The 13709-nt window shown below is 45.7% G+C and overlaps 1 protein-coding gene across 2 annotated transcripts in view; it reads right to left on the bottom strand.

The window, feature by feature from the left end:
• The window catches only part of mapk8ip1b (mitogen-activated protein kinase 8 interacting protein 1b), a 121290-nt gene that overhangs the window by 2625 nt on the left and 104956 nt on the right, over positions 1 to 13709 (bottom strand). For both annotated transcript variants that reach the window (XM_021606791.2, XM_021606793.2), the window contains 4 exons: positions 10672 to 10775; positions 8719 to 8835; positions 7728 to 7798; positions 7366 to 7464 (listed from right to left, as the gene is read on the bottom strand). In XM_021606791.2, the coding sequence (XP_021462466.1) occupies positions 7366 to 7464; positions 7728 to 7798; positions 8719 to 8835; positions 10672 to 10775 (391 nt within the window). The remainder of the gene's footprint in view (positions 1 to 7365; positions 7465 to 7727; positions 7799 to 8718; positions 8836 to 10671; positions 10776 to 13709) is intronic.

The raw sequence follows: 13709 nt of genomic DNA, 5'->3' as shown, positions 1-13709 counted from the left end.
TTAATAAATTTGCTAAAATGTCCAAAAACCTGTTTTTCATGTCATCATGGGGTATTGTGTGTAGATGGTGGAGTACTGGGCAGAGGCCAGCTAGTGGTGAGTATTTAACAGTCTGATGGCCTGGAGATAGAATGTTTTTTTCAGTCTCTCGGTCCCAGGTTTGATGCACCTGTACTGTCTCCTCCTTTTAGATGGTAGCGTGTTGAACAGGCCATGGCTGGGGTGGCTGAGGTCCTTGATGGTCTACTTGACCTACTGTGACACCGGCTACTGTAGATGTCATGGAGGGCAGGTATTGTGCCCCCGGTGATGCGTTGGGCTGACTGCCCTTTGGAGAGCCCTGTGGCTGTGGATGGTGCAGTTAACTTACCAGACGGTGATATAGCCGGCAGAATGCTCTTAATGGTGCGTCTGTAGAAGTTTGTGAGGATCTTAGTGGCCAAGCCGAATTTCTTCAGCCTCCCTTTGCTATGAGACTTGTTTCTACACCTTGATTTGAGTCAACCTGTGGTAAATTCAATTGAATGGACATGATTTGGAAAGGCACACATCTGTCTATACTGTATAAGGTATAGACAGTTGACAGTGCATGTCAGAGCAACAACCAAGCCATGAGGTCGAGGGAAATGTCCATAGAACTCTGAGACAGGATTGTGTTTAGGCACATATCTGGGAAAGTGTACCAAAAAATATATGCAGCATTGAAGGTTGCCAAGAACACAGTGGCCTCCATCAATCTTTGGAACCACCAGGACTCTTCCTAGACTGTCCGACCCGGCCAAAATGAGCAATCGTGGGAGAAGGTTTTTGTCAGGGAGGTGAACAAGAACCTGTTGGTCACTTTGACAGAGCTCCAGAGTTCTTCTGTGGAGATGGGAGAACCTTCCAGAAGGACAACCATCTCTGCAGCACTCCACCAATCAGGCCTTTATGGTAGAGTGGCCAGATGGAAGCCACTCCTCGGTAAAAGGCACGACAGCCCGCTTGGAGTTTGCCAAAAAGGCACCTAAACGACTCTCCGACCATGAGAAACAAGATTCTCTGGTCTGATGAAATCAAGATTGAACTCTTTGGCCTGAATGCCAAGCGTCACATCTGGAGGAAACCTGGCACCAACTCCACAGTTAAGCTTTGTGGTGGTTGTGGGGATGCTGTGGGGATGCTGTGGGGATGTTTTTTCAGCGGCAAGGACTGGTAGACTAGTCAGGTTTGAGGGATAGAGGAATGGAGCAAAGTACAGGACCTCAGACTGGGGCGAAGGTTCACCTTCCAGCAGCTCAACAACCCTAAGCACACAGCCAAGACAACGCAGGAGTGGTTTTGGGACAAGTATCTGAATGTCCTTGAGTGGCCCAGCCAGAGCCTAGACAAACATATCTGGAGAGACCTGAAAATAGCTATGCAGCGACACTCCCCATCCAACCTGACACAGTTTGAGGGGATCTGCAGAGAAGAATGGGAGAAACTCCCCAAATACAGGTGTGTCAAGCTTGTAGCGTCATACACAAGAAGACTCAAGGCTGTAATCGCTGCTTAAGGCGCTTCAACAAAGTACTGAGTAAAGTGTCTGAATACTTATGTAAATTTGATACTTCATTTTTTTAATATACATTTTTTTTTTTTTACCTGTTTTTGCTTTGTCATTATGGGGTATTGTGTGTAGATTGATAAGGATATCTTTTTTTCAATACATTTTACAATAAGGCTGTGGCGTAACAAAAATGTGGAAAAAGTCTATGCACTGTACATATATAATTATATTCTGGATTCCGACTGTCATGTATTGTCATGTTGTGTCTTGTTTCTGTCCTTTCCCTTCACCCTGTCTCCCTCTGCTGGTCGTTATTAGGTTACCTTTTCTCCCCCTCTTTCCCCCAGCTGTTCCTTGTCTCCTCCTAACTACCTCGTCACCCCTTGTCCCACCTGTTCCCTTTTTCCCTCTGATTAGTCCTCTATATCTCTCTCTGTTTTTGTTTCTGTCTTTGTCGGATTCTTGTTTGTGTTATTCATGCCTGAACCAGACTATCGTCATGTTTGCTGCAACCTTGTCCTGTCCTGTCGGAATCTGCCGGTCCATCTGAGCCTACGTATGTTTTGTTATTAAAGAAGCCCTGTTTACGTTAGTTCGCTTTTGGGTCCTCATTCACGCACCACAACAGAAGAATCCGACCAAGAATGGACCCAGCGACTTCGGATCCTCTCCACTCAGCCGTCGAGATCCAGGGAGCGATGCTAGGCAGCCACGAGCAGGAATTGTCTGCTGCTCGACATGCCGTTGAGACCCTGGCCACCCAAGTCTCCAACCTCACAGAACAGGTTCACCATCTCCGCCTCGATCCACCGGCCACTTCCAGGGCTTTCGAATCTCCGGAGCCCAGAATCAATAACCCGCCGTGTTACTCTGGGGAGCCCACTGAATGCCGCTCGTTCCTCACCCAGTGTGATATTGTGTTTTCTCTCCAGCCCAACACTTACTCCAGGAGCACTGCTCGTGTCGCCTACGTCATATCTCTCCTTACTGGACGGGCTCGTGAGTGGGGCACGGCAATCTGGGAGGCAAGGGCTGAGTGTACTAACCAGTATCAGGACTTTAAGGAGGAGATGATATGGGTTTTTGATCGATCTGTTTTTGGGGAGGAGGCTTCCAGGGTCCTGTCTTCCCTATGTCAAGGTAATCGATCCATAACAGACTACTCTATTGAGTTTCGCACTCTTGCTGCCTCCAGTGGCTGGAACGAGCCGGCTTTGCTCGCTCGTTTTCTGGAGGGTCTCCGCGCAGAGGTAAAGGATGAGATTCTCTCCCGGGAGGTTCCTTCCAGCGTGGATTCCTTGATTGAACTCGCTATTCGCATTGAGCGACGGGTTGATCTTCGTCACCGAGCTCGTGGAAAGGAGCTCGCGTTCTCCGTTACCCCCCTCTCCGCATCACTACCATCTTCCTCTGCCGGCTCGGGTGCTGAGCCTATGCAGCTGGGAGGTATCCGCATCTCGACTAAGGAGAGGGAACGGAGAATCACCAACCGCCTCTGTCTCTATTGCGGTTCTGCTGGTCATTTTGTCACTTCATGTCCAGTAAAAGCCAGAGCTCATCAGTAAGCGGAGGGCTACTGGTGAGCGCTACTACTCCTGTCTCTCCTTCAAGATCCTGCACTACCTTGTCGGTCCATCTACGCTGGACCGGTTCGTCAGCTTCCTGCAGTGCCTTAATAGACTCTGGGGCGGAGGGCTGTTTTATGGACGAGACCTGGGCTCGGGAACATGACATTCCTCTCAGACAGTTAAGGGAGTCCACGGCCTTGTTCGCCCTGGATGGTAGTCCTCTCCCCAGGATTCAGCGTGAGACGCTACCTTTAACCCTCACTGTTTCTGGTAATCATAGCGAAACCATTTCTTTTAAAATTTTTCGTTCACCTTTTACACCTGTTGTTTTGGGCCATCCCTGGCTAGTTTGTCATAATCCTTCCATTAATTGGTCTAGTAATTCTATCCTCTCCTGGAACGTCTCTTGTCATGTGAAATGTTTAATGTCTGCTATCCCTCCTGTTTCCTCTGTCTCTTCTTCACAGGAGGAGCCTGGTGATTTGACAGGGGTGCCGGAGGAATATCACGATCTGCGCACGGTGTTCAGTCGGTCCAGGGCCACCTCTCTTCCTCCACACCGGTCGTATGATTGTAGTATTGATCTCCTTCCGGGAACCACTCCCCCCCGGGGTAGACTATACTCTCTGTCGGCTCCCGAACGTAAGGCTCTCGAAGATTATTTGTCTGTAGCTCTTGCCGCCGGTACCATAGTCCCCTCCTCCTCTCCCGCCGGAGCGGGGTTTTTTTTTGTTAAGAAGAAGGACGGGTCCCTGCGCCCCTGCATAGATTATCGAGGGCTGAATGACATAACAGTGAAGAATCGTTATCCGCTTCCTCTTATGTCTTCAGCCTTCGAGATCCTGCAGGGAGCCAGGTTTTTCACTAAGTTGGACCTTCGTAACGCTTACCATCTCGTGCGCATCAGGGAGGGGGACGAGTGGAAGACGGCGTTTAACACTCCGTTAGGGCACTTTGAATACCGGGTTCTTCCTTTCGGCCTCGCTAACGCTCCAGCTGTCTTTCAGGCATTAGTCAATGATGTCCTGAGAGACATGCTGAACATCTTTGTTTTCGTTTACCTTGACGATATCCTGATTTTTTCACCGTCAATCCAGATTCATGTTCAGCACGTTCGACGTGTCCTCCAGCGCCTTTTAGAGAATTGTCTTTTTGTGAAGGCTGAGAAGTGCTCTTTTCATGCCTCCTCCGTCACATTTCTCGGTTCTGTTATTTCCGCTGAAGGCATTAAGATGGATCCCGCTAAGGTCCAAGCTGTCATTGATTGGCCCGTCCCTAAGTCACGCGTCGAGCTGCAGCGCTTTCTCGGCTTCGCAAACTTCTATCGTCGTTTCATCCGTAATTTCGGTCAGGTGGCAGCTCCTCTCACAGCCCTTACTTCTGTCAAGACGTGCTTTAAGTGGTCCGTTTCCGCCCAGGGAGCTTTTGATCTCCTCAAGAATCGTTTTACATCCGCACCTATCCTTGTTACACCTGACGTCACTAGACAGTTCGTTGTCGAGGTTGACGCGTCAGAGGTGGGCGTGGGAGCCATTCTTTCTCAGCGCTCCCTCTCTGACGACAAGGTCCACCCTTGCGCGTATTTTTCTCATCGCCTGTCGCCGTCGGAACGTAACTATGATGTGGGAAACCGCGAACTGCTCGCCATCCGCTTAGCCCTAGGCGAATGGCGACAGTGGTTGGAGGGGGCGACCGTTCCTTTTGTCGTTTGGACTGACCATAGGAACCTTGAGTACATCCGTTCTGCCAAACGACTTAATGCGCGTCAGGCGCGCTGGGCGCTGTTTTTCGCTCGTTTCGAGTTCGTGATTTCTTATCGTCCGGGCTCTAAGAACACCAAGCCTGATGCTTTATCTCGTCTCTTCAGTTCTTCAGTAGCCTCCACTGACCCCGAGGGGATTCTCCCTGAGGGGCGTGTTGTCGGGTTGACTGTCTGGGGAATTGAGAGGCAGGTAAAGCAAGCACTCACTCAAACTCCGTCACCGCGCGCTTGTCCTAGGAACCTTCTTTTCGTTCCCGTTCCTACTCGTCTGGCCGTTCTTCAGTGGGCTCACTCTGCCAAGTTAGCCGGCCATCCTGGCGTTCGGGGTACGCTTGCTTCCATTCGCCAGCGTTTTTGGTGGCCCACCCGGGAGCATGACACGCGTCGCTTCGTGGCTGCTTGTTCGGTCTGCGCGCAGACTAAGTCCGGTAACTCCCCTCCTGCCGGCCGTCTCAGGCCGCTTCCCATTCCCTCTCGACCGTGGTCTCACATCGCCTTAGATTTTGTCACCGGACTGCCTTCGTCAGCGGGGAAGACTGTTATTCTTACGGTTGTCGACAGGTTCTCTAAGGCGGCTCATTTTATTCCCCTTGCTAAGCTTCCTTCTGCTAAAGAGACGGCACAAATCATCATCGAGAATGTTTTCAGAATTCATGGCCTTCCGTCAGACGTCGTTTCGGACAGAGGTCCGCAATTCACGTCTCAATTTTGGAGGGAGTTTTGCCGTTTGATTGGGGCTTCCGTCAGTCTCTCTTCCGGCTTTCACCCCCAGTCTAACGGTCAAGCAGAACGGGCCAATCAGACTATTGGTCGCATCTTACGCAGTCTTTCTTTTCGCAACCCTGCGTCTTGGTCAGAACAGCTCCCCTGGGCAGAATACGCCCACAACTCGCTTCCTTCGTCTGCGACCGGGCTATCTCCTTTTCAGAGTAGCCTCGGGTACCAGCCTCCGCTGTTCTCATCTCAGTTCGCCGAGTCCAGCGTCCCCTCCGCTCAGGCTTTTGTCCAACGTTGCGAGCGCACCTGGAAGAGGGTCAGGTCTGCACTTTGCCGTTATAGGGCGCAGACTGTGACGGCTGCTAATAAGCGCAGAACTAAGAGTCCTAGATATTGTCGCGGTCAGAGAGTTTGGCTCTCCACTCAGAACCTTCCCCTTAAGACCGCTTCTCGCAAGTTGACCCCGCGGTTCATTGGTCCGTTCCGTATTGCTCAGATCATTAATCCTGTCGCAGTTCGACTTCTTCTTCCGCGATATCTTCGTCGCGTCCACCCGGTCTTCCATGTCTCCTGTGTCAAGCCTGTTCTTCGCGCCCCCGCTCGTCTTCCCCCCCCCCCCCCCCATCCTTGTCGAGGGCGCACCCATCTACAGGGTCCGTAGGATTTTGGACATGCGTCCTCGGGGCCGTGGTCATCAGTACCTAGTAGATTGGGAGGGGTACGGTCCTGAGGAGAGGAGTTGGGTTCCCTCTCGGGACGTGCTGGACCGTGCGCTGATCGATGATTTCCTCCGTTGCCGCCAGGTTTCCTCCTCGAGTGCGCCAGGAGGCGCTCGGTGAGTGGGGGGGTACTGTCATGTATTGTCATGTTGTGTCTTGTTTCTGTCCTTTCCCTTCACCCTGTCTCCCTCTGCTGGTCGTTATTAGGTTACCTTTTCTCCCCCTCTTTCCCCCAGCTGTTCCTTGTCTCCTCCTAACTACCTCGTCACCCCTTTTCCCACCTGTTCCCTTTTTCCCTCTGATTAGTCCTCTATATCTCTCTCTGTTTTTGTTTCTGTCTTTGTCGGATTCTTGTTTGTGTTATTCATGCCTGAACCAGACTATCGTCATGTTTGCTGCAACCTTGTCCTGTCCTGTCGGAATCTGCCGGTCCATCTGAGCCTACGTATGTTTTGTTATTAAAGAAGCCCTGTTTACGTTAGTTCGCTTTTGGGTCCTCATTCACGCACCACAACACCGACATTGCTCACTATAATATTTCTATATTACTTTCTTCTTCTGTTTCAGTTTTACTGGTATTGCTTTGTATCTTTAGGCATTACTATTCTGTCAGAGCTAGGAACATAAGCATTTTGCTACACCCGTGATAACATCTGCAAAATATGTGTAGGTGACCAATACAATTTGTTTTAAAGTCCTCAACTTCAAAGCTAGCTTACTGGATATATTCATTACTGCACTTGTTTGTTGTGATTGAATGACAAAGACAAACCCAAGAAAGACCTATATCAACGGGGCCAAATCCCAAAGTGCTATCGCCCTTTATACACTGACATCAGGGAGCGATAATATAATGGCCAATTGTGGTTGCAAATGAGATCAGTTGTTCTGGTGAATTTAGCGCATATTGGTGGTTTAACGAGAGATCGCCTCATGTTGAGACAGTACTCAATGTTGGTTGTAATTGGCCCACTATGGCTAAGAACCGCTTGAATCCTCTGACAATATAAAAGTGAAGGACAAAGAGCAAAAGAGTGACATGATATATATAAAGTTCTCAACCCTCACCCAACAGACTCTGCCAGGGGTTTAGTAGAATCTTCAGACACAAACACATGACAGGCAAATCTCTGGTCAGCTGGGTGTTTTGTGATGAAGCCAAAGTACCTAAGGGGAAAACATACAAACCACACATAGGTAAAAAAATAAAAATACAGAGGTAAGAGGAGTTTCCCCCAAGGGGGAACCAGGTTCCGGGAGTAAAATAATTTTGAAATGTATAAATCCAGATTTTACAATGGAAGGTTCCCAAAGTGATTCTCTTTCTCAATTTCCTCCACTGCCTGCATAACGACTCTCCCAAAAAGCACATTTTTATTTGAATATGGTGAGCATGACTGACAAAATGTCATCCTGGTGCAGGTACTTACTTGCTGTTCTTAGGGTGATATCCACAGAAGGAAACATTCTTCAACTGGAAGAAGTGGCTGCACTGGTTACTCTGTGATGAGACAGACAGAGAGACAGAGAGACAGAGAGACAGACAGACAGACAGAGACAGACAGAGAGATATATTATATTATATTATAAACTAGTGCTGGATTTGCGTCCTTAAATTTTGGACTGACTTTCTTCATTTTGGGCTCAAAATAAACATATTGTCTGGGACCATGGGACCATTCCACTGCATTTTTTTTGAAGGGGGGTCTGTAACATTGGGCAACTGTGATGTCACAATGAAATGCACACTACATACAGTATGAATGCATCCTAATTCTTTGGTACAAACCTCATTGACCAAATTCTATGGCTCTGAAAAACAGGTGTTGGGGGTAAAAAAAAGTATCTACTCTCCATGTCAACAACTGCGTTTTGTCATGGAATTAGCTATCTGCTTACACCACATCATCTGCAGGAGCCGTAGCTAGTGAACTTTATGATTGGTCAATTAGATATTAAAACAAATCATAGCCTTAATGTCAACAAAGAACCCACTGACATAGCTTGACTTCAGTTTAGGTGGGCACCGCTATTGCCAGATTTAAATTTAAATTCTCACTCTCCTCTATACAATACAACTGGATTATTGTGTGTGGACTGCAATACACTTTAGTGCCCACACTGGAGTGTTATTAACCTTCTTTACTGGGAATATTCCCCGAGTGTGATCTTGCTGGTCAGAGGTTTGATTAAAAAACCTCCATGTATCTAGTCTTGTCGTCGTACTTTGGTCCAAACTCAACTGCTGTCTTTCTAACATGCGCTGAAGGTGTGCCTGAAGAAGTGTGTGTGATGCAAATACATGTGTAGAGTGTGTACGTGTGTGTGCATAAATCTGAGTGTCTGTCTGTGTACCTGTCCTGTTTGTGTGGTGTGTGTGTGTATGTGTACAATGTGTGTATTTTAGTGTGAAAGTCTTACTTTGTCAGAGGCATAGTAGTCATCCTGGACTAGGAGCTTCACGCCTTTCACGTTGATCTCAAGGATACAAGACGAAGGTGGGTTATACTGCACTGTCATCCTCCTATTGGTGGCAATCTGGTGGCAATCAAAACAGCATCAGCATCCCTTGAAAAAAGCAGCAGCTGAAATGTCAGGCCTGGTTTAGATATTGAATGTATATGTAAAAAAAACTTCTGCGCCCTTATTCTATAATTGGAATTTAAAACGTGAACAGGGAAAGGAGACATAGGAAAAAGGTGGGTTATTAGTCTTAAAATTCTAGTGGCATCTCAGCTAGAAGTATACACTATATATACAAAATACCCCTTAGAATTTGTGGATTCAGCTATTTGAGCCACACCCGTTGCTGACCATAAACAAAACGTTGGCAGTAGAATGGCCTTACTGAAGAGCTCAGTGACTTTCAACGTGGCACCATCATAGGATGCCACCTTTCGAACAAGTCAGTTTGTTCAATTTCTGCCCTGCTAGGGCTGCCCCGGTCAACTGTAAGTGCTATTATTGTAAAGTGGGAACATCTAGGAGCAACAACGTCTCAGCCGTGAAGTGGTAGGCCACACAAGCTCACAGAACGGGACTGTTGAGTGTAAAAATCGTCTGTCCTCTGGAAGCAACGCCTGCACAAGAGCTTCATGAAATGGGTTTCCATGGGCGAGCAGCCGCACACAAGCCTAAGATCACCATGCGCAATGCCAAGCATCAGCTGGAGTGGAATGAAGCTCGCCACCATTGGACTCTGGAGCAGTGGAAATGTGTTCTCTGGAGTGATGAATGACGCTTCAGGAGAACGCTACCTGGATGCCAGGAGAATGCTACCTGCCCCAATGCATAGTGCCAACTGTAAAGGTTTATGGAGGAGAAATAATGATCTCTGGCTGTTTTTCATGGTTCAGGCTAGGCCCCATAGTTCCAGTGAAGGGAAATCTTAATGGTACAGCAAACATTGACATTCTAGACGATTCTGTGCTTCCAACTTTGTGGCAACATTTCGGAGAATGTCCTTCCCTTGCCTGTTTCGGCATGACAATGCCCCCGTGCCCAAAGCAAGGTCCATACAGAAATTGTTTGTCGAGATCGGTGTGGAAGAACTTGAATGGCCTTCACAGAGACCTAACCTCAACCCCATCAAAAACCTTTGGGATGAATTAGAATGCCGACTGCAAGCCAGGCCTTATCGCCCAACATCACTGTCCAACCTCACTAATGCCTAGTTAAATAAAGGTTAAATAAATAAATAATGCTCTTGTGGCTGAATGGAAGCAAGTCCCCACAGCAATGTTCCAACATCTAGTGGAAAGCCTTCCCAGAAGAGTGGAGGCTGTTATAGCAGCCAAGGGGGGACCAACTCCATATTAATGCCCATGATTTTGGAATGGGATGTTCGACAAGCAGGTGTACACATACGTTTGGTTATGTAGTGTAGCTATGAGCAATGGCTAATACCTCTTTTCAACCTGCCTCTGTCTTCTTTTCTTTTCTACCTTGTTTTAATGATTTCCTCTCCTAACCTTTCTAATTTGTAATCTCAGATTCTTCTCCTGTCAATGCTTGTTTGTGTAATACAGAGTTGGGGTCAATTCTGAATTGAGATGCGAATTGCTCTTTAATTCCAATTATATTCTTAAATTTGAATTTTGTTTTATTTGCCCATACAGGATATAGACTTTGAATTAGATTCTGAATTCCAACCCCAATCCTGGTGTAATAACACTATTTTCAATCATATTTTCTCCCCAATTCTTTCCCAACTTCCTACTCACTCCATTTGTCTCTTCATCCATCTGTCTCCCCCCCCCCCTCTCAGTTAAAGTTTATGGTCTTCTTTGGTAATGTGCCAGATGACATCTCTCTCATACTCTTTCTACCCTCTCACTCTTTCTTTCACAAGAAAATGCACAGCACCGCCCATACCTTCTGCATAGCTGCACACAGAACATCGTTGCCTTTGTGGTAGGGTACTTGGACCGAGCCCAGGAATTTCATGTGGTACCTGTCTACCCAGTCACTGCTCTTCACTGTGTGGGGGAGGGGGGGAAGGAGAGAGAGAGAAATATGAAATATGGATGCTACAGTACATTTAAAGGCGCAATATGTAGAAATATCTCTGCCATTTCCTGGTTTCTAATGACAAATGCAATATATAATGTAGAGAATAATTGTACCATCAATAACTGTCATGGACCGCATAAAGATTTATCCTAACCTGTTTTTGTATATTGCAGCTTAGTAACTAGCAACCACTTAACTATCCTCGAGGTAAGCAACATTCCATCCTTCACCATCCTGTAACTAATCATTTGACATCTGTAAGTATTCATATTCCTTGTTAATGTGTGTTTATGTACTTATTATTTCACCATTTCTTACTTTGTATGATGTTAAAAAGATCGCTTGCTAAAACAGGATCAGTTGATCCCATTGAAATGTATGGTGTTAAACTTGGATGTTAGCTAGCCTCATTGCTATTAATGTTTCTCTCTTTAATTGTCATGCTAAACAGCATGGATGTGTGTGTATGCAAATGTCTATTTGTGTTAGTATGCTCACCTGTGTCCTACCAGTTTGGTCTATTTTGGTTCATCCTGGTTGTTCACCTCCCTGTAAATTGCCCCATCTACAAAGGACTATTGTACCCTATACCTACCTTGTGAGACCTGTATATCATTGTTCTCTCCTGCTGTTGTCCCAACATGTTATGTGTTACTTTTTAGCTTTGATACATCCAATTCTACATGTATCTATCTATATATGTGATTATATCATACTCACCAAATGGTAGGTTGGACCTCACTTTATATGCGCAGAAAGATACATTTGTATATGTTCATCCACAAAGCCCTTTTGGGTAAACTCCTTCTTTACCTCTGTAGTCTGGTCTACTTCACTACCAGCAGTTACCATACCTGGTCTGCTAGGTGGTTTTTACTTAACCTCCTCTGCGCACGGAACCCGGTAGCGGGATGAAATTCGACAACATACAGTGATCGCTACATAAATAGTCATATTAAACATTCATGAAAATACAAGTGTCTCACATGTTTCGAAAGCCTAGAATATTGCTAATCCAACTACGTTGTCAGATTTAACCTGTTAAGTCTACCCTCTCCTTTTTCGAACATTCTGTTAAAAATCGCGCAACATTTCAGCGTCCTGCTACTCATGCCAGGAATATAGTATATGCATATGATTAGTATGTGTGGATAGAAAACACTCTGAAGTTTCTAAAACTGGTTAAATCACGGCTGTGACTATAACAGAGCGTGTGTTTCATCGAAAAGCGCAAGAACAACTGGTCACGGAAAACTGAAAAATATATCCATGCGCCACTTGCATGTATTATTTAAGGGGCACCAAAATTAATAGGGCCAAGGATGCAATTCCTACAGCTTCCACACGATGTAGCCAAAAACGTCATTGACGTTTCATTGACAAAAATCCTATGTGCCATGACAAATAGATCCGTCATTCCATCCAGCCTACAGCAATCGATTTTGGAAGAGAGAAAAATGGACATTGTTTTCTTGAGTAGCTGCTATTGAATACAGATCGCCCAGTGATCAATTTGATCGCTTATTAACGTTTACAAATACCTAAAGTTGGGTTACAAAAGTAGTTTGAAGTGTTTTGTCAAAGAATATAGGCAACTTATATAATTTTTAAAAATTACGTTGCGTGTTGGAAGAGAGCTTGTTTCCTGAACCAGACAGGCTATACAAATGGATATTTTGGGCATACATGGACGGATTTAATCGGGAAAAAGACCCAATTGTGATGTTTATGGAACATATAGGAGTGCCAACAAAGAATATCATCAAAGGTAATGAATGTTTTATATTTTATTTCTGCGTTTTTGTGTAGCGCCGGCTACGCTAATTATTTTGTTTACGTCCCCTTCAGGTATATTGGGGTGTTGCATGCTATCAGATAATAGCTTCTCATGCTTTTGCCGAAAAGCATTTTAAAAATCTGACTTGTTGGCTAGATTCACAACGAGTGTAGCTTTAATTCAATACCCTGTATGTGTGTTTTAATGAACGTTTGAGTTTTAACGAGTACATTTAGCATTTAGCGTAGCGCATTTGCATTTCCAGGTGCCTACTTGAGACGTCTGCGTCTCAAGTAGGATCAACAGGTTAAGAAAGGATTTACTGCGAAAGAATACAATGCGATTATCTGAAGATAGAGCCCCATAAAAAAGAAATATTTCAACCAGCACAGGCGTAACAAAATCACAAACTGCAATAAAATAAATTGTTTACCTTTGACGATCTTCCTCTGTTTGCAATCCCAATGCTCATTGTTACACAATGAAATGTCTATTGTTCGATAAAATCAATTTTTATAGCCTAACACGGAACATTTTGTGAACCGCTTGTGTCTTGAATTCCGTCTCATTAAATTTTCGACGACACACTCGAGGCAAATACACACACAGAACGTGATTTTTCACTCATGTTTGGATTCATTGCAATCAACCGGTTTGTTTGTAACACAACCAAACCCGGTGGGTCATTTCGCAGGACGTATTGACCGAAAGAAACCGATCTGAAGACAACAAGTAATGACATCATTGTGCACCTATGATTTGCCCGCTGTTTCGTTGATTGACTGTATTTTAACCCAATGACCACTGATCGTCTTGAAATCTAGCATGGTAGATAGCCAATGAGCTGAGGTAAACGGCAATATGTAATGTGTTGGAAGACCAACCCATGTAGTAAACTCCGGCGTAAAGAGGGTCATTTGCCATTGAAGTTTCATACCGGAAGGAGCGTTGTTTTGGTAAAGCGCATATTCAGCTGTTTATATATCAATCAGTATGGCGACTAAGTCAGGGAAAGCTAATTCTAAGTCTAAATATACAGATGTACACAACATTTTAGAAGGAATTGATCGAGGACGATTCAGTTAGCGATTCCCAAATGGAAGAATATTTTTTTAATGGAGAG

The sequence above is a fragment of the Oncorhynchus mykiss genome, chromosome 6 (genome assembly GCF_013265735.2).
Source record: "Oncorhynchus mykiss isolate Arlee chromosome 6, USDA_OmykA_1.1, whole genome shotgun sequence".
Taxonomy (NCBI): Eukaryota; Metazoa; Chordata; class Actinopteri; order Salmoniformes; family Salmonidae; genus Oncorhynchus; species Oncorhynchus mykiss.
This window is presented reverse-complemented; position numbering and strand designations above follow the sequence as displayed.